The sequence below is a fragment of the Jaculus jaculus genome, chromosome 15, assembly GCF_020740685.1.
Source record: "Jaculus jaculus isolate mJacJac1 chromosome 15, mJacJac1.mat.Y.cur, whole genome shotgun sequence".
NCBI classification, from domain to species: domain Eukaryota; kingdom Metazoa; phylum Chordata; class Mammalia; order Rodentia; family Dipodidae; genus Jaculus; species Jaculus jaculus.
The window spans coordinates 35,263,126-35,289,067 of NC_059116.1; the positions used below are offsets into that span (position 1 = coordinate 35,263,126).

Consider the following 25,942-nt stretch of genomic DNA (forward strand, 5'->3'; position numbering starts at 1 on the left):
GCAACCACCACTTCCAGAACATTCCATCACCCAATAGGAAGCCCCATTCCCATGAGCATTCTATCCCTTAGAGCCCCAGCCCTCATGAATCCATTTCCTGTGTCTAGATTATCTTTTCTGGACATTTCCTGTCATGGAGTCCCACACTGTGTGACCTCTGTGTCTGATTGTGAGCACAATGTTCATGAGGTCCCTACATGCTACTCATGGCTTAGTCCAGCGTATGGATGGACCACACTGGGTGTGTCCATCTGTGCTTTGGCTACTGACTCCTGTCACTGGATAGACATCAGGTGGCCTCTCTGGATGGGTGCTCACCTCCAGGAGCACACCTAGTGGCAGGACTGAGTCATGCTGTGCTGTTGACTTTCTGATTTCTGAGGGGCTTCCTCGGTGGCTCCAAGTCAGTCCCACACACAGTGCCAGCAGACTCCTTTCTCTAACATCCTGGTGGTGGTGACTTTTCCTTGTGGCTGCCCGTACTAGCATTTCCTCATAACTTACTTGGCCACGTGTGTGTCTTTCACTCAATCAGGCTCAGCCCTGAGCTGTCTCTACCACTTGAGAATGGCCGGGCATGCCGACACAGATCTGGGATCCTGGCCAGTACCCACTCAGGAGGCTGAGGCAGGAAGACGTCAAGCTCCATGCTAGCCTGGGCTACAGAAAAACCACACAAAAATGGATACAGGGTGGCTTCACCTTGACCTTTTTTATTTGCATTTTTTAAAAACAATTAAATTAGAATACAAATATTAGAAAATGGAGCCCACCTCGGCTGCCCGTGCAAAGCCGGCTGGGCGCTGGGCCACCTGGTAAGTTCATAGTGACCAGCCTGCCCTGGACCACATCCCCGCTCTAGACCTGAACCTGTAGGTATTGCTTCCTGACTGGAGTTCTGCGTGGACAGAGAATCAGCGGGTTGGGAGGGGACAGCACACAGCGAGGCAGCCTATGGGGCTACCCCAGGGATCCTAGAGGTTAGGACCACCTGAAGATCCCCTTGGTGGGACCAGGGCTGGTGTGGTGGTGGGTGGGCTGTTCCGTTGGAAGAATGAAGCTCCCAGGGAAGAGGGGCCTGGCAAGCCTGGTGCCCATGGGAAATGCAAGAGCAAGGTGAGGGGCACAGCCAGCCGCAGAGCCCCTTGTCCCATGCCTCAGGACGTGCTGATGGCACAGGGAGGCAGCTGGGCTGCTCATAGGGAAGTTAACCTGAATTGGAGTTACCGAGGTAGCTGGCTAGAAAACTGAGACCCTCCCCCCCATGCCCCACGGGGCAGCACCGCGTGTCCACGCCCGCCCACCTGCCTCTGCACGCTTATTGCACATGTGTGGCGACCCTCCCTGGCCCGTAGGCCCCTCCATGGCTTCTTAGCTAAAATGCTGGCACCCAGTGTACCAGGCTCCAGGCCTGGACAAGGACGCCACTGCAGGGAAAAGCAAGGAACCAAAGCACAGGCCGCCCCCAACACCCACCCTGTGGTCCCTGCACCGGCTGGGAAGGTGCCGGGCATCCTTGAGGACGAAGGTGCAGCATCCTGGGTCCCTGCCGTAGCCCTCCCAGTCCAGCGGTCTCAGCCTGGACTCACCGGGGAGGCAGCTGTGTGGGTGGCTTGCCTTGTTTTTTCAAAAGTTTCCGTTGTTTTGTTTGTTTGTTTGTTTGTTTGTTTTTGTCTGTCTTTTTTTTTTTTTTGTACTTTTCTGTTTTGTCATTTTACTGTTTTTAGTCCCCCGGAGAAGAGTCCAGAGGTCTGGACCAGGAGCTGGGGAAGTAAGACAACAGAGCAGAAGGGAAGGTGGGCTCCCTCCTCCCGCGCCCTCCACAGCGCCAGGCCGCGCGGTCAGCAGGCTGGTACTAGGCCCTTCTGGAAGGGGCAGCGGCGCTTAGGCCGGGGGCCCTCCTCATCCTCATCCTCCTCCTCTTCTTCTTCTTCTTCTTCCTCAGAAGATGATGAGCTGTCCAGGGTGAGGTCCACCACATCTGCGCCTGGCTTTCCGTTCTCCACGCTTCCCGTTGTACTGGACCCGCTGCCCACACCTGGCACCACACTGCCTCCACTCGTCACACTGGGGGTTGGCAGGAGCCCGTTGGCATCCGCAGTGCCTGGGGGACAGGGCAGGTACAGTGCTCGGCATGCAGGCCTGGCCCGCCAGGGGTGCATGGCGCAGACTGAATGAAGTAGGCAGTAGCCCGGGACTCACCCAGCACCAGGATGGGGCCCTGTGGGCTGCAGCTCGGCTCCCTCTCTGCGCGCACCGGGCGCCATGAGCCATCTGCCAGGAACTCAATCTCATCTGCGTCCTCACACTCGCTCAGGATCCGTGACAGCAGCCTGTGGGGTGAGGCAGCAGGTAACTGTGGTGACCCATTGCCTCTCCTGCCAACCTGCCTCAGCCCCAGTCCCTGTGAGGTTAAGCTCAGTGCCCAGTTTCCATCTAGATCCACTCTGCCTCAGCCCCAGTCCCAGGAAGAAACAGGCCTGGAGGGAAGTACAATGGCCCCAGCCCTACAGAGATGTGTCCCAAAAGTCACAGGCTGGGCCACTCTGTGGGAAGTGACCACAGGGCCCCTGCACCTGTAGCACACATCACCATCAAAGCAGCACATGAAATGTGGCCTTGTCCTGCTCTGTGACTCCCTCTTGGGGACCCACCACATGTGCTCCTCCATCCGGGCTGCCTAACCTTTTCACCACACCCCTGTGGCAGGGTCCTGGGCTGTACTCTGCTCAGTGTGCTGCACTGTCAACACCTGCAGAAGGCCACCATGCAGCACTGCCTGGGCTCAGGAAGGCAGGGACACTGGCCTCACCAGTGTAGGTTCAGGGCCATTCAAGCAAGCAGAGCCTCCTGCGGTACCTTCCTTTAATAAGTGCTCATGACTAGGATGGCAGTCTGGGTCTCCTGCAGGGCACAGTCACCTGCTCAGCCCTGGCGCCAACAGTGTCCCATCCTCTGAGCCCTGCCTGAGGCCTGGGGGCTGGTGGCAACTCCAAACAGCTGGCCAGACGAGAACAGAGCAGCCATTCAGCCAACCCACGTGCCCAGCTCCAGGGGCCTCCTCACTCCACCCGAAGCAGACCTCATGGGGGCAAGCAGCTTGGCTCTTCTAGGGACAACCCAGTCTTGAGCTGCCAGCTGCCTCCTGCAGGCTGAGGTGCCAGGCTGGTGGCCACCTGTGCTTCTGTCCTCAGCAGAGTCCCTCACGGTGGCCAGGGATGCCAGCAGGTGCAGACACAGTGTCAGGGAGCTAGTGATCTGAGCTGTCTCCAGAGGTCAGAAGACTTGGAGGACCTCATCAGTGTAAGGACAGTGTGACATCAGCCACAGGCTGGTGTGGCCCAGCAGAGGGGGCACACAAACAAGTGGGACATACCTGTCCTTTCTCCTCCCCGTGTGGAGATGACTATGTCTGTTTCTGGGGCACTTGGAAAGAGGTTCTTGACTCCCTCAGGCTTGCAGCATTTATAAGCCCAAGGTCATCAATGCCACCCTGGTCCTGTCACAGCACCTCATAGCTGAAGCCCTGACAGTACCCTGCTCCTTGGCAGTTAGAGGTTCCCCAGCCCCTCCTCTGGGTTCAGGGCAGGGCCTTGAGGCTGGCCAGTCTCTGCAGTCCAGAGTCTGACTCAGTCCCTAGCATACACAAGCACCCAGCAGCTGGCAGGCCTGAGACTCACCCATCTATGATGAGCTGGTCATAGGGGGCCGGTTTGTCACACACTGGACACATCCAGGTGGGCTTCTTTTCATTCATCTGCAGGTAGAAGACGGCGTCGAAGCACTGCAGGTGGGCACAGGTTTCCGCCCGACAGGGTGCGGAGAGCCGCATCTTCACCAGCTGCCACAGGAGGGACAACAGGCAGGGTCACGAGGGTGCTGCTGACCACAGCCCAGGCCAGTTTGGCCTCCTGGGGTCACACCACTGTTGGGGGAGAGATGGAAGACAGCAGAGGCTCACCGGGCATATGAGGGAGACCCGCACGCCTGTGGTGGCAATCTCACTGTCAGGGTCCAAGCGCAGTTTCTCCTTGACTGGGAAAAACAGAGAATGTGTCAGAGGACAGGAAACAACCTGCACCTGACAGACCTGATGTGAAGCCAGCTCCAGAACAGGTCATAATGGCTTTTTCTTCTTTTCTTCTTCTTTTTTTTTTTTTTTTTGGTTTTTCAAGGTAGGATCTCGCTTTAGCCAGGATGACCTGGAATTTGCTATGTAGTCTCAGTGTGGCCTCAAACTCATGGTGATCCTCCTACCTCTGCTACCGAAGTGCTGCTGGAACTAAAGGTGTGTGCCACCATGCCCTAGATCCTTCTGTTTCGTTTTCAGACAGGGTCATATGTAGCACAGGCTGGCCTTCAACTATCTAGCCAAGGATGACCTTGAACTCCTGATCCTATAATCTCCACCTCCCCGGTACTGGGATGGCAGGGGTGTATTACCGTGCCTGGCCAGGCATGGGGTCATTTCTGACCAGCCTAGATGCCCTGGGAGCTCAAGATGCTCCAAAAATTGCCTTCTGTAACCTGCTGGGATTTTGCTGACCTGCAGGACACTTCTGGAAAAGATCCATGCAACACAAAGCCTTCCCCAGAGCCATGGTGGAGACTGGACTAGTCTGCTACTGACATGGCTGGAACCACAGTACAAAGTCCAAAGACCACAAAGCCACTCAAGGCCAAATGGTCCTGATGCCAGCACAGGTACAATACAGGTGAAGACGTGCTTCTGTGGCAAAGGGACAGATGGCTTCTATTTTATGGGAGAGAGGATCACTCTGTTAGTCATCTTCCATGGACCCAATGGACTTGTGTGAACATTCCATCCTTAGCTGCCTGTGCTCCCCTCCCCCACAACAGGTCATAGGTATCCAAGATGGATGCCACCCTTCTGTGGAGCAGGCTAGACCCTAGCTAGGTGGGATCCAGAGAGAAGTCTATACATCCCCCAAATGGCCCAGTTGGCTCTTCCAAAAGCACCATCCACTGAGTCAGCCAGGGCCTCGCAGAGAGGCAGAGAGCCTGGAGCGCCTGGGATGCATCTCCCACCTGCTAGCTGTCCGGCTGAACTTGTCTTTTCCAGCAATGCTACGTCTCTAAACACAGCCTTGTCCTGAGTATGGAAAAGACAAAAGCTGGCCACATTCCTCACTGGTCAACCTCCTACCTCCATGTTGACCCTGACCCAGCCTGACATGCCCAGAGGTTCTGTGAGCCCCAGATCAAGAACCAGGCAGCCTGGTGGACCTCTTCCCTACAACGTGACCCCACTTCTGCACCCTGACACAGGCATGGTGAGTCCCTCCCTGTGCCTTCCCTAGGGTGAAAGGTGGCAGCAGAGGGAGGCTGAGCCTTATATACAAACCCAGCACCCTGCTTACTCACCCAGGGCTTTGCAGAGCTCAGGGTGTTTGACGCCAATGGTCTTCAACCTCTGCAGCAGCTCCGAGGAAGTCAGCTGTCGCACCAGGTACAGTGCCACGGAGTAGCTCTGTGGGCAGAGCAAGTACTAGCACACTGGGGAATCAGGGAGACAAGGCATTGGGGCACACTAGAAGATAGGGCACAGGCACTCACCTTGCCATAGTTGCCCCACGTGACAGTGATGCGGTTGGTGGCCGAGGACAGGTACATGAGGTGGGTGAGGTTGATGGGGCGGCAGGGCCTCTTAGGCTCCACACCAGGCTTGTTGGAGGGGTAGTAGCCCTGGGGACAGCCAAACAACACGATCAGGCCTCTAGCCCTGCTGCTCCTCCACCCCAGCCCCCATGGCCATGCCCACTCACAGGCACAGAGCAGTAACTGTGGTTGACCTTCACAGCAATGTTTGGGGGGTACTGGTCCTCCTGGGGACCGCTGGTGTCGGAGTAACAGATTCTGCAATGACAGCAGACATGAGGCCTCGGGAGGGCACATGTGGAGGCAGGGGGCAGACGCTGAGTGGTGGGCTCCCACATACCTGAGCACAACCTGCACAGCCTTTACTCCGGGCTGCAGCTCCCTGCGGGTGGGTAGGTGAGTGAACAGAAGAGAAGTTAGCATCAACCCCAATTGCTGGGTAGATGGAAGCAGGTGGCTGCCCCTAGGGACCCTTCCCCATGGCAACTAGGTAAGGGCCATAGGAGGATGCCAGCCCTGTGGCCCAAGCTAGGCATCCCAAGGGTGAGGGGAACGATCCAACCTCCCCACACTGAATGGTTCAACCATTGAACACCAGGTTGGGGACACCAGAGTTCTGGCTGGGCAGTGGGTGCAGGGTGGCCAAAGCACACCAGCATGCGAAGTGGCGACAAGCAGCTAGTGCTGGAACTTCTCTTGGTTGGAGACAGAAAGATCTCAAGACTCCTAGTGGCACTCACTTGTCCCCACATGGCCCAGGAGGCCTCATCCTGCCTAGAGGACACTGGGCCATGTCTGCAGACGTGTGGCTGTCACAAGTAGGGGAGCTACTGGCGTGGAGTGGGTGGAGGCTAGGACACTCCTTGGCACTCTGCAGGGCCCAGGGCACCCCACTAAGAACGAGTGCCAAGTGTCCACTGTGCAGAGCTGGGGCATGTGTTCCACACGTGAGGGAAGGAGGTTTTCCTGCATGACTTAGGCTACGTGTTGGGCCTGCGGGGATGGCCAGTGCACCTGGAGTTCCGGATCAGCTCCACCTGCCGCGGTGTCAAGGCGAAGATGCAGGGGCTCTCCTGGAGCTTCTCTGTGTTCTGTGGGACTGAATGTGTACAGGATCAGGCCATGGGGGCAGGCAAGGAGACCCAGAGAACCTCACTTTGTCCTGCCCCTGCCTGTTTAACCACAAAGGGGCTGGCTCAGTGACACAATGTGAACCCAGCACACATTGGGCTCGACCAGCAGTGCCCCAAGATTAAAAAAGTCAAGGGTGGGGAGTTGGGCTGGGTGTGGCAGTACACACCTTTAATTCCAGCACTGGGGAGGCTGAGGCCTGAGAAACACTGTGAAGTTCTGGGTCAACCTGAGCTAGACTGAGACCACCGTGAAAGTGGGGGTTAGGAAGATAGCTTAGTGGTTAAAGGTGCTTGTCTGCAAAGCATGTCAGGCTTCATTCCCGAGCCATTGCAACAACAAGCAGCTTAGGGACGAGTGGTGTGTGTGCGCGTGTGTAGGTTGCCTCTTTGCTTTATTCACCGTGTCCTTTGCAGTGCACACACACACACAAATAAACAGCCAGAGAATGGCAGAAGCTATGGGAACTTTGCATAGACTTTGCTCAAGTAAACCAGCAACTTCAGGGTAGTGGTCAGGGAAGTTTGGGTCCCCATCAGGTACAAGTGACCATGCCATAGAGTCGGTTAAAGCCATCCTCTAGGGTGAGAAGACAGTCGGGGGGGGGGGGGTGTTAGTTAGAAAACGAAGGGGAGCTGAGTGTGGTGGCACATGCCTTTAATCCCAGCACTCGGGAGGCCAAGGTAGGATAGCCAACATCAAGGGCAGCCTGAGCCTACATAGTGAATTCCAGGTCAGTCTAGACTATGGTGAAATCCTTCTTCAACACAAGAAAAAAAGGGGGGTGGGGGGCTAGAGAGACAGCTAGTGGTTAAGGCATTTGCCTAAAAAGCCTAAGGACCAAAATTTGATTCCCTAGTACCCACATAAGCCAGATATACAAGGTGGTACATGTGTCTGGAGTTTGTTTGCAGTGGCTGGAAGCCCTGGTATGTCCATTCTGTGTGTGTGTGTGTCTCTAAATTAAAAAAAAAGAGCTAAAAATGGGGCTGGGGAGATGGGCCAGTGGTTGAAAGCAGTTGTTTGGAAAGCCTGATGACATGAGTTTCACTCCCCAGTACCTACATAAAGCCAGATGTACTAAGTGGCACATGTGTTTGGATTTTGTTTGCAGTGGCTAGAGTCCCTGACATGCTTATTCTCATTCTCTCTCCTTGCAAACAAATAAATATAATATTGTTTAAAAAAGTTTTTTAAGCAGATATGTAGATCAATGGAACAGAATAGAGGACCCAGATGTAAGTCCGGTTAGCTATAGCCACGTGATCTTCAATAAAAATGCCAAAAATACTCATTGGAGAAAAGACAGCCTCTTTACAAATGGTGCTGGGAAAACTGGATATGTATCTGTAAAAGGATGAAAACAGATTCTTCTCTCTCTCCATGTACAAGAATTAAATAATCCAAATGGACTAAAGACCTTAACATCAGACCTGAAACTCAGACATTGTTAGAGGAAAAAGTAGGGGAAACCCTTCAACATATTGGTCTTGGCAAAGACTTTCTGAATATAACCCAATTGCTCAGGCAATAAAACCACAGATTAACCATTGGGACCTCATGAAATTACAAAGATTTTGCACTGCAAAGGACACGGTGAATAAAGCAAAGAGGCAACCTACAAAATGGGAAAAAATCTTTGCCAGCTATATATCTGATAGAGGATTAATATCTAGGATATACAAAGAACTCAAAAAATTAAATAATAAGTCAAACAAGCCAATTAAAAAAATGGGCTATGGAGCTAAATAGAGAGTTCTCAAAAGAAAAAATACAGATGGCATAGAAGCATCTAAAAAATGTTCTACATCCCTAGTCATCAGGGAAATGCAGATTAAAACTACATTGAGATTCCATCTCACTCCTGTCAGATTGGCTACCATCATGAAAACAAATGATCATAAATGTTGGCGGGGATGTGGAAAAAGAGGAACCCTTCTACACTGCTGGTGGGAATGCAATCTGGTCCAGCCATTGTAGAAATCAGTGTGGAGGTTCCTAAGACAGCTAAAAATTGATCTACCATATGACCCAGCTATAGCACTCCTAGGCATATATCCAAAGGACTCATCTCATTTCCTTAGAAGTACATGCTCAACCATGTTTATTGCTGCTCAATTTATAATAGCTGGGAAATGGAACCAGCCTAGATGTCCATCAACTGATGAGTGGATAATGAAGATGTGGCACATTTATACAATGGAGTTCTACTCAGTGGTAAAGAAAAATGAAGTTATGAAATTTGCAGAAAAATGGATGGACTTGGAAAGGATTATACTAAGTGAGGTAACCCAGGCCCAGAAAGCCAAGCATCGCATGTTCTCCCTCATATGTGGATCCTAGCTACAGAAGACTGAGCTTCTGCATGAGAAGGAAAAAACTCAGTAGCAGAGGCCAGTAAGTTAAAAAGGAGATATAAAGGGAAGAGAAAGGAAGGGAGGAGGATACTTAATAGGTTGGTATTGTATATATGTAAGTAGAAGAATAGATTAACAGGGGTGAAAAGGCCCAAAGTGAGGTCAGGGGAAAAGATTGAGTAAAGGAAAGGTGGAGGGAGGGCTAATCAAAATTTAAGATTGGAGCAAATAAATCAAATGGAATCCTCCGGTTTCAGACAATGGAACACTCAGGAGTCATAGATCATTGTTAGAAAATTTTCATTGCCAGGGATGGGATGCCTCCAGTGAGTTGTTGGCCAGGGAGGTCCCTGATGCCCCCAAAACATTATAGGCCATTGCCGAGGCCCTTGGTTTCCCACCAGGAATAGATGGTAAGACCCTACTGCTGAAGGCTCTACATACTTGGGCTGCAAGGCCACTGAGAAATCCTGCTGGAACTGAACTGATAACCTCCTCCATGCAGACCAGCTGACAGAAAGCTGGAAGAAGCCATTCTACATGTAGTTCAATGGGAGAAAGAAATACCACCAGTGAAATACTCAATAGTGGACACTGCAAGCCTTATAACTGGCCAACCAGCCCAAATGAGCCAATGGGTGCAATAGTGGCAGGTCTGTCATGGTGGAAACCAACTGCCCTCCAATTGGACTGGAGGCCCGTTCCATGGGGGGAAACACATCCCTGATACTGAAAACTTAAAACAGGGGTAGTCATGAGCCCTAGGGGTATAACATCTGCTGATGTCTGGAAAAATGTATATACTATGCTTATCAAACTGCCCAGTAAGCACTTCTCTTAATATTTATACCCTTATATTAATGCTACTCTCACTTTGGGTAGAGAATCTTCTCTTTTCAGATGGCAGTGACTTTGGGATGACTCAGAAGGTATCATGGTGCTGAAAGAAGTGACTGGAGTACTGAGTAACATCTCAATCACACCTTCCAAGGCTCAGGGTCTAATGTGGAAGAGGTGATGGAAAGACTGTAAGAGCCAAAGGAAGGGTAGGACTCCTTACAACGTGCTCCCTCCAGACATAAAATGGCCTGGATATCCATGACCTCATAGTGCCTGACACTACCTACACAAGACCATCATAAGAGGAGGAAAAGATCACAACATCAAAATAAAAGAGAGACTAATTGAGATGAGGAGGGGATATGATGGAGAATGGAATTTCAAAGGGGAAGGGGGGGGGATATTACCATGGGATACATTTTATAATCATGGAAAATGTCAATAAAAATTGAGAAAAAAATAAAAATAATAAAAAGTTTTTTAAAAATTGGATGTGGGGCTGGAGGAATGGCTTAGTGGTAAGGTGTTTGCCTTCAAAGCCAAAGGACCCAGGTTCAACTCCCCAGGACCCATGTTAGCCAGATGCACAAGGGGACACATGCATCTGGAGTTCGTTTGCAGTGGCTGGAGGCCCTAGCGTGCCCATTCTCTCTCTCCCCCCTCCTCCCCTCTCTCTCTCTTTCTCTCTCTCTGTCAAATAAGTAAATAAATAAACCTAAAATTAAAAATAAAGTTGGGCATGGTGATACACGCCTTTAATCCTAGCACTTGCAAGACAGAGAGGTAGGATGATCACTGTGAGTTCAAGGCCAGCCTGGAACTATAGAATGAGTTATAGGACAGCCTGAGCTAGAGTGATGCCCTACCTTGGAAACCTCCCCCGCCCCTCCCCCCAAATGAGAAAGTTAAAATGGGACCAGGGAGGTGATTCAGTGATTAAAGGTGCTTGCTTTCAATACCTGATGGCCAGTGTTCAATGCTCTAGTACCCACAAAAAGCCAGATGCATAAAATGACACATGCATCTAGAATGTGTTTGCAGCAGCAGGAGGCCCTGGAGTGCCCATTCATATTCTCTCTCTCCCCCCTTTCTTTCAATAAGTTAAAATAAATGGTCTAGCTAATTTTTACCTTCCCCCATTTTTTTTTTTGTTTGTTTTGAGGTGGGGTCTCACTCTAGCCCAGGCTACCCTGGAATTCACTATGTAGTCTCAGTGTGGCCTCAAACTCACAATAATCCTCCTACCTCTATCTCCCTCCCCCACTTTCCCCTTTGAAACTCCATTCTCCATCATATCCCCTCCCTCTCAGTCAGTTTCTCTTTTATATTGATGTCATCATCTTTTCCTCCTATTATGATGGTCTTGTGTAGGTACTGTCAGGCACTGTGAGGTCATGGATAGCCAGGCCATTTTGTGTCTTGGGGGAGCATTGTAAGGAATCTTACCCTTCCTTCGGCTCTTACATTCTTTCCGCCACCTCTTCCTCAATGGACCCTCAGCTTTGGAAGGCGTGATAGAGACATTGCAGTACTGAGCACTCCTGTCACTTCTTTCCAGTACCATGCATGATGCCTTCTGAGTCATCTCCACAAAATATTTGTTCTCATTCTTTTTTATTTATTTATTTATTTATTTTGGTTTTTGTTTATTTATTTGAGAGCAACAGACAGAGAAAGAGGCAGATACAGAGAATGGGCACGCCAAGGCTTCCAGCCACTGCAAACAAACTCCATATGCGTGCGCCCTCTTGTGTATCTGGCTAACGTGGGTCCTAGGGAATTGAGCATCAAACCTGGGTCCTTAGGCTTCACAGGCAAGCACTTAACCACTAAGCCATCTCTCCAGCCCGTATTTTGGTTTTTCAAGGTAGGGTTTCACTCTAGCCCAGGCTGACCTGGAACTCTCCATGTAGTCTCAGGGTGGCCTTGAACGCATGCATGCACCACCATACCTGGCTCATTCTTTTTTTCAAAGGGGAAAGTGGGCGGGGGGGGGGAAGGGAGGGTATTACCATGGGATATTCTTTTTTTATAATCATGGAAAATGTTAATAAAAATTGAGAAAAAAAATTTATGAGAGCGAGAGAGAATCAGCATGCCAGAACTTCCAGCCACTGCAATTGGACTTCAGACACGTGTACCACCTTGTGTGCATGTGCAACCTTGCATGCTTGTGTCACCTTGTACATCTGGCTCATGTGGGACGTGGAGAGTCAAACATGGATTCTTAGGCTTCGCAAGCAAGCACCTTAGCTGCTAAGCCTTTTCTCCAGCCCCTCTTTCTTTTTTGAAAAAAAAAATTATTTATTTATTTATTTGCAAGGGTTGGGAGAGTAGGAGCACTGTGGCTTCTAGCTACTTCAAACGAACTCCATATGCATGCCCTAATTTGTGCATATGGCTTTATGTGGGTACTGGGGAATCGAACCCAGGTCATTAGGCTTTGCAGGCAAGTGCCCTAACTGCTGAACAATCTCTCCAGCCCAGTTCACATTTTTTTTTTCTCACGGTCATTTTCCTACCTTGGAAACCTCCCCCAAAATGAGAAAGTTAAAATGGGACCAGGGAGGTGATTCAGTGATTAAAGGTGCTTGCTTTCAATACCTGATGGCCAGTGTAGAGTCTCACTCTAGCCCAGGCTGACCTGGAATTCACTATGTATTCTCAGTGTGGCCTCAAACTCACAGGTGATCCTCCTACCTCTGCCTCCCAAGTGCTGGGATTAAAGGCGTGCGCCACCACACCCGACTTTTGTTCTCACTCTTAACATATGAGGCAAACAGTTAATGAAAACACTTCACCATATAGAATGGAAAGATAATCTTATAACAGCTTTAATACATGAGACTATTCAATCCTCTGCAGATAAGGGAACATTTCTTAGCGCTTGAAGACCTGTGAGTTGGAACTACATGTTACTTGAAAGATCTAATTAAAGCTAAATTTTGGTGCACAGCAGTTATACATGAGTTCATGTTTATGCAGCAACATATATTGAAATGTACTAGTATTGAAACATACATGTAAAGACACTTGTGATGACATCAAGTAAGAGAGACTAGCTAGGTGTGGTGGTGCATGCCTTTAATCCCAACACTTGGGAGGCAGAGGTAGGAGGATCACTGTGAGTTCGAGCAACCGTGAGAATACATAGTGAATTCCAGGTCAGCCTGGGCTAGAGTGAGACTCTACACTGAAACCCCTAACTCCCCAAAAAAGAGAAAGATAGACTGATTGAGGGGGAGGGGATATGGTGGAGTGGCATTGTGAAGGGGAAAGTGGGAGAGGGAAGGAATCATGGCTTATTGTCTATAATTATGAAGGTTGTCAGTAAAAAAAAAAAAAAAAAAAAAAAAAAAGTTGTTCTAGGGCTGGAGAGATGGCTTAGCCTGCAAAGCCCAAGGACCCAGATTTGATTCCTCAGTACCCATGCACATAGTGGCACATGCATTTGGAGTTCATTTGCAGTGGATAGAAGCCCTGTTGTGCCCATTCTATCTGCCTTTCTTTCTCTCTCTTTCAAATAAATAATTAAATAAAATATTTTTAAAAAGAAAGCTAGGGTTGGGCTGGAGAGATGACTTAACCGTTAAGGCACTTGCCTTCAAAGCCAGAGGACCCAAATTCGATTCCCCAGGACCCACATAAGCCAGATGTACAAGGGGCACACACATCTGGAGTTTGTTTGCAGTAGCTGGAGGCCCTGGCATGCGCTCTCTCTTTCCCCCCCCCCTCTCTCTCTCTACCTGCCTATTTCTGTATCTCTCTCTCAAATGAATAAAAATAAAATATTTTTAATTTTTTTTTTAAAGCTAGGCCTGACGTGGTGGGGCACACCTTTAATCCCAGCACTCAGGAGGCAGAAAGTTAGGAGGATTACCATGAGTTCGAGGTGCCCTGAGACTACATAGTGAATTCCAGGCTAGTGTGGGACAGAGTGAGACCCAACCTCAAAAAACAAAACCTGTTGTTAGAATGGAAAACCAATGGTCCCAACTGGATTGGACTTGCATGAGTTTGCCAACCTGGTCTGGAACCCTCCAGACCCACCTGTGAGTTCAAGTGACTGGTAACCAGAGCAAGACAAGAAGCTGGGTAATCAAAGTGACCCTACAGAACCCAGGACTGTTTGCAGAGAGCCTCAGGACCCTGGGCGGTAGCCCCATAGGGAGGAGGGCCATGTGACTAACCATGATTCCTGGTGCTGGAGAGGGCACCTGCAGACATGCACTACCTCTGGGAGCAAGACTCTACCTAGGGGAGGGGTGCCACACACACCTGAGCTGGTGTGGAAGCTGCGGGGAGAGGGAGGTTTGCAGGGTCTGGTGTGGAAGGGCCCAGAGGCTGAGGTATAGGGGTCAGTGCTATTTGCTGCTTGAAACTCCTGTCATCTGGCCACAACCCTCCAATCCTTTGGACAACGGGTGGGCACTACTCCATGTCTTGGTAGCCAGAACTCCCTGGCTGGCTAGACATTCCTATCTCCCTGTTAGGGCCCCCAACTCCTCAGCTGGGTACAAGCTGGGGACCATCTCAGCTATCCCAGTGTCCCTCGTGTCCATGGTGGTGCTCAGGACCATACCACTCCAGGGGTCATCAGGCTTTTACTCCACCACCCTGGAGGCCTTTTCAGATCTCCTGCAAACCAGGGTCAGGTGGCCTCAAATTCACTGTCTTCTGGTGTGAACATGAGATGTCCCAGACTCACATGTTTGAATGCTTGTTCCTCACCCAAGAGGTGCTGTTTGGGAAGGTTGTGGAACCTTTGGAGACTTGCTGAAGGAAGTGTATCACTGGGGGAGAGCCTTGAAGTGTTACAGCCCAACCCCACTTCCTGTTCCCTCTCACTTCCTGATTGTGGGTGTGGATAGCTCTTGTTCCTGCCACCATGCCTTCCCAGAATGAAATTTCTCAACTGTTAATCAAGAACCCTCTTTCCTGTGGTAACTTCAGGTCTGGAGTCCAGGTGTCTATTCACAGCAAGTGTTGACAGAGAGCCCCCCCCTTTTTTTGGGGGGTTGAGGTAGGGTCTTGCTCTAGCCCACACTGGCCTGGAACTAACTATGTAGTCTCAGGCTGATCTTGAGCTCAAGGTGATCCTTCTACCTTGGCCTCCCAAGTGCTTAAAGACAATATATAAAATAAATAAATTAAAGGCATTTGCCACCATGCCTAGCAGTCTCTTGCTTTCTTTGAGTCAGGATCTAACCATGTAAGCCAGGCTTGCCACCAACTAACTCCTACCTCACCTTTGCAAGTGCTGGGATGACATTTGCATTACCACTGCTGGCCACTAGTCTGTTTTCTAGAATGTTCCTCTTTGTGTTCTTGGTACACACATATTATCAGTGCTGATAATGTCTCTGAGCACGTGCAGTACAGGACCCATACTCAGTGACCACAAGTCATCCAGCACATGGGGATGGAAACCAGCCTACATAGTGAGGCCCCATCTCAAGAAAATAAATAGGTGTGGTGGTGCATGCCTCATCCCAGTAAAGGGAAGGATGGAAGGTAGGAGGATCAGCTAGCTACATAGGGAAGGAGGATAGGAGAAAGCTAGCTTTTCTAGGCAGTTTCAGTTAGGGAATTGAGGATCAAAGTAGACTATGAGTTATCACCCCACATGCCACCACAAAAATGGAACTTGGCTGATGGAGCCCTACCTATAGCACCCCCTGCTGTCCATAGGCTAGATAGAGCACTACTTGGAGAGAGGGCCCAAATGGGCCGGCTCTAGGATCTACCCTCCTCCTCTACAAACCAATCTGGTCTTACCCTTGACTATAAAGGCTGCTATTTTCCGGCTCCACCCCACTCTACTCAGCTAAGTTTTTCTGCTTCTCTGCTTGGCCTGCCTACCTCTCTTTGTTCAGGTCATACACAGGGACACACATGAGTCTAGCTTCTGCTTTATACTTTGGGGGCAACTTCTCACTTTGATTACATGCATGGTTTTCCTCTGGTTTCTGAATCTACCATGTGCATATTTTTCTTACACTCCAGATCTACCTCTGGGTAATTTCTTTAAATTTGGGATAACCATGATTGCAACTCTCTTCACTACTCATTTCTCCTCTGAATCTCTTGGTCTCTGCTTTGATATTTGCCCTCTCATTTTTTTCCCTGCTTGGGCCTCACCATTTGGTCTCTTAACTTCTCTAAATACACATGGCAGATGCCATGTGGGTTCTTTCCAAGTCTCCCTACACAAACTCCTAGATTCCACTTTCCATGTGCCAGCAGCTTTACTCTCATGTTAAAAGCCTCAGTTTCTCTTAAGTCCATGTGTGTGTAGCTTCACTCTAATTTCTCCTCAAAAACTTCCATTGTGGGCTGGAGCGAAGGCTTAGCAGTGAAGGTGCTTGCCTGCGAAACCAAAGAACCCAGGTTTGATTCCCCAGGACGAGATGCACAAGATGGCACATGTATCTGGAGTTCATTTGCAGTGGCTGGAGGCCCTGGTGCACCCATTCTTTATCTGCCTCTTTCTATCTCTCAAATAAATACATAACTTTTTTAAAAATATTTTTTGTTCATTTTTATTTATTTATTTGAGAGCGAGAGCAAGAGAAAGGGGGAGAGAGAGAGAGAGAATGGGCGTGCCAGGGCCTCCAGCCACTGCGTGAGCCCCCTTGTGCAGCTGGCTAACATGGGTCCTGGGGAATCGAGCCTCGAACCGGGGTCTGTATAGGCTTCACAGGGAAGCGCTTAACTACTAAGCCATCTCTCCAGCCTCATAATGTGTATTTTTTAAAAGCCTATCTTTCTCTTTCTCTCTCTCCTTTTTTTTTTTTGGGTGGGGGGTGTAGGAGATAGGTCTCATTCTAGCTCAGGCGACCTGGAATTCACTATGTAGTCTCAGGGTGACCTTGAACTCATGACAATCCTACCTCTGGTCTCCTGAGTGCTGGTATTAAAGGCATGCACCACCATGCCCTGCCTCAGTTTCTCTGACATCCACATGCTTGAAGCTCTACTCCAGTTTCTACCCCCCAAAAACTCCATTTCTCTTACATGAACCTTATAAACTATGTAGTGTTTCCACATGAGAAAATGTTTCCTAAGCCCCACAATTTGTGATTTCTCCCTAAATAAACTGAATAACTTATAATTTATCCTTATTGAGTCCATCTTTAACAATTTTTTGTTAAAGGTAGGACAGAACCCAAAACTTGGGATTCATAAATTCTGGGAGACCTCTCCTGAATCCCCAATTTCTGCATCAATAGTATAATTGAGGCCAGGCTGGGCTGCCTGAGTCCCAGTCTCAAAACAAGCACAGGCCTGCTGCCCTGCCCCTCCTCCAACTGACCAGCCCCAAACCTCCACCACCATGGCAGCCACTCACCCATTCACTTTGGCTCTGGGCCAGTAAAGCATGAGGCCCATGTCCTGTGTCATTACAACCCCACCCCACCCCGTATGTCTCTGGCACTGAGGCTCTGATACTCTAACATATGGACAGGTCAAAGAAAGCACTTCTGGGTCTGGGAAGATGGCTTGATGGTTAGAGGAACTTGTTCCACAGCCTACTGAGCAGAGCTCAATCCCCAGCACCCACACAAAGCCAGACACAAAGTGGCACAAACGTCTGTAAACACATATAACAATGGGAGACAGAAGTGAAGGATTCCCACAGCTCATGGGCCACACTGGACTTTCCTCAGGCCAACAAGAGACCCCATCTCAAGCAAGGTGAAGGGAGTGGAGCTCCATATGTGTGCCGTGGTACACACACAACCCCTCCCTATCTCCATGAGCACCTTTATACCCAGGGATCTGTGAAGATGGGGGACCACAGGTGACTCCTGTGGCTTGATGGAGCAGGAGGGAACTAGAATGGGATGCTTAGGGGGATCATGGAGACCTCCTAGGCTGGACAGAGGGCAATGGGGACCCACTGGGGACCCACTGGGGACCCACTGAGGACCAGGGCAACCCAGAAGCAGGTGCTGGGCACCCCAAGATGGTGAGAAGGCCAAGAGCTGAGTCTCCCTCCACCATCTCAGACCCAGGGGTCTCGCAGAGGCCACAGATGATGAATATTTCATGTTGGTGGAGGCTGGGCATGTGGGGAGGGACCACAGACCCAGAATGGCAGAGAGGCTTGCTCTGGGTGGCTAGGTCACTTTCTGTGACCACTGTGTAGTTCTCCCATACTCAAAGGGGACCAAACTGTGGTGACCTCACAAAGCTGATCAAGGGTCTGGTCCCCTCCCACTGTTCCACAACCCAGTCTTATCCTTCCGGTAGGTTTGTGCATCCCCTAGCCACAGGCCTCTGGTACCAACTCCTCACAGGGACCCCCAGGCTGCTGTGTGGAGCCACATTCTATAAAGGACTGGACCAGGTCTGGCCGTGTGCTAGGAAGCAGGGCTGACGTCTCTGTCTCTCTCCCCCCTCCCCATAGGCTCTATAGGGATGATCTCAGTCTCAAAGATCCCAGGTAGTAGGACCAGGGTACCTGGCTGCCAGGCCCTACCATTCCCTGAGCCCCACTTTCCTCAGGTTCTGAACACTGTACCCACCTAGGCTCCCCATACTCAACCACTACAGCCTCATTCAGTTCCTCAAAAGGAACTCTAGCTACCAATCCAGCCCTTGAAGGTCCCTGCACTCTTTCCTCCCTGCCTGGCTTTCTGCTCCTCACTCCTCCATCTGGACTAGAAAGCCACCTCTCCCAGGAAGGCCTCCCAAAAGCTCTACAAACACATAGCCCTGGTGTAAGCAGCAGCAGGGGACACAGATGTGCCCCAGGCATGGCGTGGTGACTGCCAGACTTCTGGGGCTGCTCACTGGGCTGTGGCAGATCAAGGTGTTTCCTCCCCCACCCAATCCCAGCAGCCTTCTTCCTGGAGGCCCTAGAGGAGGGTCTAGGCCTAGGGTATGGGACTTCTGCAGTGAGGGTTAGTCAGGGACAAGCCCCAGGCTAAGAGTTCCAGGGTTCTGTCACAGTCAGCAATGATCACTGCCCTTGCCTGCCTAGACAGGATAGTTAGATAAGGATGGGCTGCCCCTTGCTGAAAGGGTGACAGGCATTAAACATCTCTCCAGGAGGTGCTACAGCCTTGGGCAAAGGGACAGAAGTGCAAACTGCTGTGTGACCTTAAGCAAGTCTCCTGTCCCCTCTAGGCACTGGGTGCATGCCTGTCTCTGCACCTATCCCTCTTGGTGCTGCTGGGTGATTTACTGCCCATCTGCCAGTAGCAGACTCAGGCTCACAGGCAGCGAGTGTGGGTCTCAGTTTAGCCAGCAGGCCAAGGCTCTCATGAGGGGCAGGGGCAGTTGGCAGAGCTGGTTAGAGGACACCACGGTGCTAAAGTGGGGAACCTTGGATCCAAGATGGGAGCACGTGAAATGGTGGGTCCCATAACTTAGAGGGTCATGGCCTTGGACCTGCGTCTGTGCTCAGGAAACCCCTCCCTAAGGACTCCCAGCTTCCCAGAGTGCAGGGCCGGGGGGGTCCAAGGAATGGGGTGTTCTGGTGGGGGGTCCCCTCCCACGCCCCTTGCTTCAGGCAGGAGGAAGGCAGGGCGGGGTCAGCCTCTTTGTTCTGAGCTGCAGAGCTGCTGTGTTGACAGGGGAGCGGGCTCTGAGATCAGGTGACCGGGGTCCCTGGGGGCTCAGGGCACAGCAATGCATTGTGGGAAGGAGTGCTTGCCCTGCAGGAAGGAAGCCTGCCAGAAGGCCACGGGAGTGCAAAGTCACCTCCAGCGCCCAGCATTCACCAGGTCCTGCAGCCTCGGGGAGACCAGCCTGTGACTTGGGTCACTCTCAAGTCTCCACTTCGGCCTTCAGAACCAGCTGGCCCAGCCCCAACACCCCCAAGCACTGCAGAGAACCCTACCGAGAGAATGGCTTCACCCCGAGAGAAAAGGGGAGGGGAGGGGTGGGCCTGGCAGCTGGTCAGCATGATGAGCCTGTCCCTGTCCCCAGCACTGCCTATCAACTCCAGACAGTGTGGCCAACTTGTTCATCTGGAATCTCCTGCCCCACAGAAGGGGAGGGCAGAGCCACCACTAGGGGTGGGGCCTCAGGCCAGGGGCGGAGCCTCACATCAGAGGGCAGGGCCTCATCCAGCTGGGACACCCCTTTCTTCCTTCCTCCATCTCCTGCAGCCCCACTAGAACCACAGACCTCCTGCACAGCCACCTGAAGCGCAAGGGTAGCAGCAGGTCGAGCGCAGCACATGTCTCTTCACTCCCCCCAGAGCAGTGGCCAGCCTGCAGGAAAGAACCCTCAGCTAGCAGGCAGGACACTGGCTCAGAAGAGTCTGGGAAGGGGTAAGTGGGAGAAGGGCGGGGGTGGGGGGGGTGGGGGGGGTGAACAAGGCCTTCCCACAACAGGCAGGTGGTGACCCAAGGAGGATGTCAGGGGTCCTCAGTGAGCTCCAGAGCAAGGCCCCTGAATCACATGTGGGAGGTGAGGGCTTGGCCCTGGTCCCCACCCACTGGCTCTCTAATGCTCCCTGCCAGAAGGAGTGAATGGAGATCCAGGTAGAAGTAGGCAGTCCAGACAACAGAAGTCTCTAGAATCACTGGGGACTTAGTCCAAACCCAGTGGCCTGAAACCTTCCGCCCACTGTCTGGGGCCCTGAGGCTGGCCAGTGTCTCTCCCTAGCAGTCTGGTCTTGTGCTCCAGGAAGTGTCTGCAACTGAGACCCTGGCTTGACCCCCACCTGAGGCTGAGGCTGCCTGGGAGAATAGGGGGCCTGTCTACACTGCCAGGTATGGAGAGGCTCGGAACCCTTTGACACTGCTGGACATGACAAGATCTTGGCATACAATTGCAACAGCAACTGCTTATTGGCTTGTTTGTGATAGGGTCTCACTATGCAGTTCAGGCTGGTTTAGAACTCACAATCCCCCTGCCTCAGCCTCCAGACAGGTATTATCACAAGGCCCGGTGTACCCTGTACTCAAACCCTCTGGGTCTGGGGGTGACTGTGACCACCCCACACAGCACTCACACTCACCTAGCTCGGTGGGCTTGAGCAGCTCATCCAGCATGTTGAAGAAGGGCAGCTTCACCAGGCGCACTTCTGGCTTGAGAGGCTTGGCGGGCAGGCGCCCAAGTCCGTTCAAGTACTTCCCGTAGAGCACTGGGTAGTCCATGTTGGGCCCCGGCAGGGCAGTCCTGGGCACTGTGTGCAGTGCCAGGGGGTCCAGCGGCCGGGGTGGCGGAGGCGGTGGGCCCGGCTCCGTGTTCTTCTTGGCGTAGCGTGTCTCGTACAGCTCCTTGATCTTCCGGAAGAGCTCGGGGCTGCAGTCGAACTGTACCAGCTGCAGTGCCCGCGTCACCAGCTCATGCTTCAGCCCGCTCTTGCTGCGGCCCACGAAGCCCAGAAGCATCTGCAGGTCGGATACTCGGAAGCTCATCACCATGTTCTGCAGAAGAGTGACCACAAGACATTCAGGGGTGCTTGACACACCATGCCCCTCACACCACATCAAGCCTCCCCAAGGAGAATCTAGCTCTACCTGTCACCAGTTTGAGCCAGTCCCCAATGCTAATAGCCTCTCTTGCCCTCAGTCTCTTCAGAGCTGACAGCTACCTCTGCCTCCACAGGACATGGAGAAGCACCAGCTGAGGTCACCCACATAAAGCACCTGGCAGAGACAGTGCCCGCCCAGCCTTGGCCACAGATGCACTTTTCCCCTGTAGCCATGCTACTTAATCCTATGCACCTGCCAAGAAGTGAGCCGGATGTGAGACTGTCTCTCAAACATGCCGTTACAGGAAAGGGAATTTTAGGATTCGAACCCAGCCTGGCTCTGAAGCCACCAGCAGCTCCCCGCCAACATCCCTTCCCAACAGGCATCTTCCCAGTGTAGGCAGAGTTCCCTTGGCACTGTGGACCGGGATCAGGTCAGTCTCTGAGGAGCATCCACTGCCTCTACCCACTCCATGCCAGGAGCTCCCCAACTGCAACAGCCATATGTGCTCCCAGACATGGCTCAGGGTTCCCAGGAACAGGATGGGCCTGGTGAGAATGCCTGCGCAGGCTGATGACCAACCCAGTGCCAAAGTGAGAGGCAAGGTCCAACAGGGTCCTTCCTGCTCAATGAAACCAGCCAGAGCTGTGACTTGAGACTACTGGGGGGGGGGGGGAGGTCTTACCTTCATGACAATTGGACACCCAAGGCAGTGTGACTCCCTTAAATTATGGGCCAGGTGGACCCTAGGCCTCCTCCGCTAAGCCCTGAAGCTGGCTCGAAATGACTGACAGGTGGGGAGCAAACTTCTAGGAGACTATGAGAAATGAGGATTCCATGAAGGAATCCCACCCGAGCTGCTCAGATAGTGAGCCCACCAGGTGTTTCCACAAAGACTCAGTGACAATGGCTCTGGGCTAACCATGGCCACTCAGGGGGCCCAACTCTTGGAGGCAGGATGAACGCTCTAGGTAGCCCTGTTAAGTGTGAGGGACATCAGCCAGGCACCAGCTAGGCCTCTCTGTAGCTAGTTATCCTAGGATCTGCTCCTACAATCCTGCTGATGGGGAAGCTGAGGCTAAGAGAGGAGAACAGCTGGCCTAGAATTGGGACCTATAGCCACTGGGCTCCTGGGGACCAGGGAGGGCCCTGTCTCCCTAAGGACTCAGACTGGCTGACTCTCAGGGCACCAGTGCTGCCTAAAAATGTCCACCTCCCATAGCCAAACTTCCTACTCAGACAGGAGCAAACAGCTTGTGGACAAGATGTCTCAACTGGAACAAGCTCAAGCCCTCAGGAGAAAGGGGTGTGGTCAGGTGAGATCTGGCTGGGGCATCCATCCTCAGCCTGGACACCCACCAAGCCAGGTCAGGCCCCACCATCACAGACGTCTCAAGGGCAACGAGTCCTGCAATGCACCCATCTTGCTGCCATATGCTCCCCGTTGCATTGCTATAGCCATTGGAGGTGACTGGCAGGGTGTGGGGTAAGACTGGCTGGAAGACACCCCTGTTGCCCTGGCATACAGAGGATCCACAGCCTGCAATGCCTTCTGCTCAGCATCAAAGCAGCTGAGCCCGGTCACTTTTCCAGCCAGGGGTTCTGCAACAGCCTAAGCAAAGCCAGAAACAGAGCACCAGTAAACCTTACAGACTGCACCCCAAGCCCACGGCAGATGCAGGGCCTCACAGGAAGGCTCTCTAGAGTCCATCTACCAACAAACTGTACTGTCCTTACATGGGTCCTTTATATACCGCATGTAAGGTACTGTGAAGAGGTCTAGGAGACTCTGGAACACTGAGGCTCCTGTGGTCTGGGCAACTCCTGGCAACAGAAGCTCAGAGTTAGGGAACTTGAAATTAACATGGAATTGATTAACTTGGGGTTGGGGGGAATCTAGTCACTGTAAGGTCAAGCAAAATTCATCATTTATCAGATAATTTCTATTTTATTTATTTATTTTGGGGGGTTTTGAGGCAGGGTCTCTCTAGCTCAGGCTGGCCTCAAACTCACAGCAATCCTACCACAGCCTCCCAAGTATTGGGATTAAAGGCTTGCACCACCACCCCAGCTAAAATCATATTTCAATGTAGACATAACCCTTTGAATGATTGGGGAGGTCCAGAGGCACAGCCCCATGTTACATTTCAGGGGTACACAGAACTTCAAATGACTGTATCATGGGCTTACAGAGTTCACATGTCCCCATTTCCAAAAGCCCAGACAGAAGGCTGTGTGGGTGTGTGGTTTGGGTTTAGGGGAGCAAGGGGGGGAGTAAACACCCAGGGCAGTCTCCACATGTACTAGCAGGGACAAAAAGGTCTACATTATGAAGAGAAGAAAGCTAGACATGGTGGCTTACACCTTTAATCCCTACACTGAGGAGGCTGAGGCAGAAGGATCACTGTGAGTTCAATGCCAGCCTGGGCTCTGGGCTCAGAGTTCCAGGTCAGCCTGGGCTAGAGTGAAAGAAAAAGATATTGAGAGGCAGGCATAGTGGCACACTCCTTTAATCCCGACACTCAGGAGACAGAGGTAGGAGGACTGCTGCAAGTTCGAAGCCACCCTGAGACTACAGTGAATTCCAGGGCAACCTGGGCTACAGCAAGACCCTACCTCAAAAAAAAAAAAAAAAAAAAACAGCTGGGTATGGTGGCGCACGCCTTTAATCCCAACACTTGGAAGGCAGAGGTAGGAGTATCGCAGTGAGTCCAAAGACACCCTGAGACTAATAGTGAATTCCAGGTCATCCTGGGCTAGAATGAGACCCTACATCAAAAAACCAAAACAATAATAATAATAAATAAATAAAAGACAGGAAGGAGACAGAAAACAGACAAATCAGAACCTTAATGATGGGAACAGGTACTCCTAGGAGCAGTGAGTGGCCTGTGGGACACTTCTCAAGGGAGAAGGACCAGAACCAAGGATGTGGCAGTCTCACCTCTCAACAGTCTCTCACAATGAATGGTTCAGTGGAGCCCCAAGCCAGAAGGGGCAGCAGCCTGGGGGAGGGGCAGCGTGGAGCCTAAATGAGATACTTTTGGGCCCAGTTGAGGACACTCCAAGGATTCATTGACAGTAACTTAAACCAAGGTGGGCAACATAACTAAATGCTGGTGGCGCACGTCTTTAATCCCAGCACTCAGGAGGCAGAAATAGGAGGATCTCTGAGTTCAAGGCCTGCCTGGGATTACAAAGTGAGTTCCAGGTCATCCTGGGGCTAGCGTGAGACCCTACATCAGAAAATAAAATAAAAAGAGCTAAACACAAAAGAGATTCTCCAAGAAGTAGGGTTTGGAGATTGGGTACCGGGTACAACTGGAATCCTTCAAGTGTAAGGTCCCCCAAAGCAGAGATGCAACTCCGGAAGAGATGAAGGAGACAGACAACAGCTCCAAGTACACCAGACTGGAAAGTGTCGCAAGGGGGGCGGGGCTCGAGGACCCCAGAGTGATCCAATAAACTTGGGGTTCAGCACCCCAAGAGGCTATGCTGCAAGTGTACAGATTGAGTGAGGACTGGCCTGTCCACCTTGGGGGTGTGTCACGAAGGGAGAACCCCCCCAGCTGTGTCCCCAAAGTTAAGGGACCTAAAGGTCCCTCCACACTGGCTCACAGGGCAGAAAGGTGATGACCCAGACCTGAGTCTTCGTTGTCATGGAGACAGGGTGACACAGTCACTCCTCGTCCGGACTTGGGGGACCCCAAGGGGAACCCCCAGCTTCTTCTCACTGGGCCCGTCCTAAGAGGAGGGATACTTCGTCTGCACCAGGCATCCCCAGGAAGAGAGGGGCAGGAGGAGACCAGCATGTCGGGACGGCGTGAGGACACTCCAGTTAAGATGTTGGGGACCCCGCCCCCGGCCTCCCCGCCCCCGCCCCCCGCGTCCCCAAGTGCGCTATCCCCACCGGCCCGCGCCGCCCCGCCCCAAACGGAAGTCTCCGCACTTCTTCTGAAGCCCGGTCGCAACCCCGGCACCCGCCCGGCCCACGGGAGTCGCCACCGCTCACTCACTTTAGCCTCCACCAGTTCCGCCGCCATCTTGGCCACCAGCGTCCCCCGCGCCGGGAGCCCCCAGCCGTCGCGTCACGTGACTGCTCCTTACTGGTGGGCGGGGCAGAAGCGCGAGCCAATCAGCGCCAGCTTTCGCTCCTCCTCCCTCCCTCCCCAAACGAGTGGGAGTAGGCTGAGGCGTCGTGATGCGCACGCGCGAGCCACCGCCACCGCCCAGAGCCTGCTTTAACCAATCAGCGCCACTTTCAGTCAGGCCCCTCCCCCCGCCCGCTCTTTCGTTCGCTCGCGGAGGACACGCCCACTCCTGGCTGGCGGTATCCGGTTTCTTAAAGGGACAGGATCCCACGCGGCTGCGGAGCAGGTGGAGGAGATTCCCTGGGTCGGAACGTGGGGAGGTGGCGGCTACAGTTCCTGCAGGTGTCCAGGTCCCCTGCGAGTCCGTCGCCAGGTGCGGGCTCGGGCCGCCTGGGGCGTCTTCCGAACCGAGGCGGTTGCTCCAGCGTCGTGGTCGGCGGCGCGTGCTCTGCTCTGGGGCGTCGTG

At 52.1% G+C, this 25,942-nt stretch overlaps 1 protein-coding gene across 1 annotated transcript; it reads right to left on the bottom strand.

The window, feature by feature from the left end:
* Positions 1-697: 697 nt before the first annotated feature.
* Positions 698-25,540, bottom strand: Pias4 (protein inhibitor of activated STAT 4). The gene is made up of 11 exons (XM_004654929.3): positions 25,402-25,540; positions 20,926-21,337; positions 6,634-6,718; positions 5,960-6,001; positions 5,787-5,877; positions 5,578-5,706; positions 5,386-5,491; positions 3,962-4,035; positions 3,681-3,841; positions 2,203-2,333; positions 698-2,104 (listed from the first exon to the last, which is right to left on the bottom strand). The coding sequence occupies exons 1-11, from the start codon at positions 25,426-25,428 to the stop codon at positions 1,842-1,844; spliced, it is 1,521 nt and encodes a 506-aa protein (XP_004654986.1). The 5' UTR covers positions 25,429-25,540; the 3' UTR covers positions 698-1,841.
* Between the last annotated feature and the right edge of the window lie 402 nt (positions 25,541-25,942).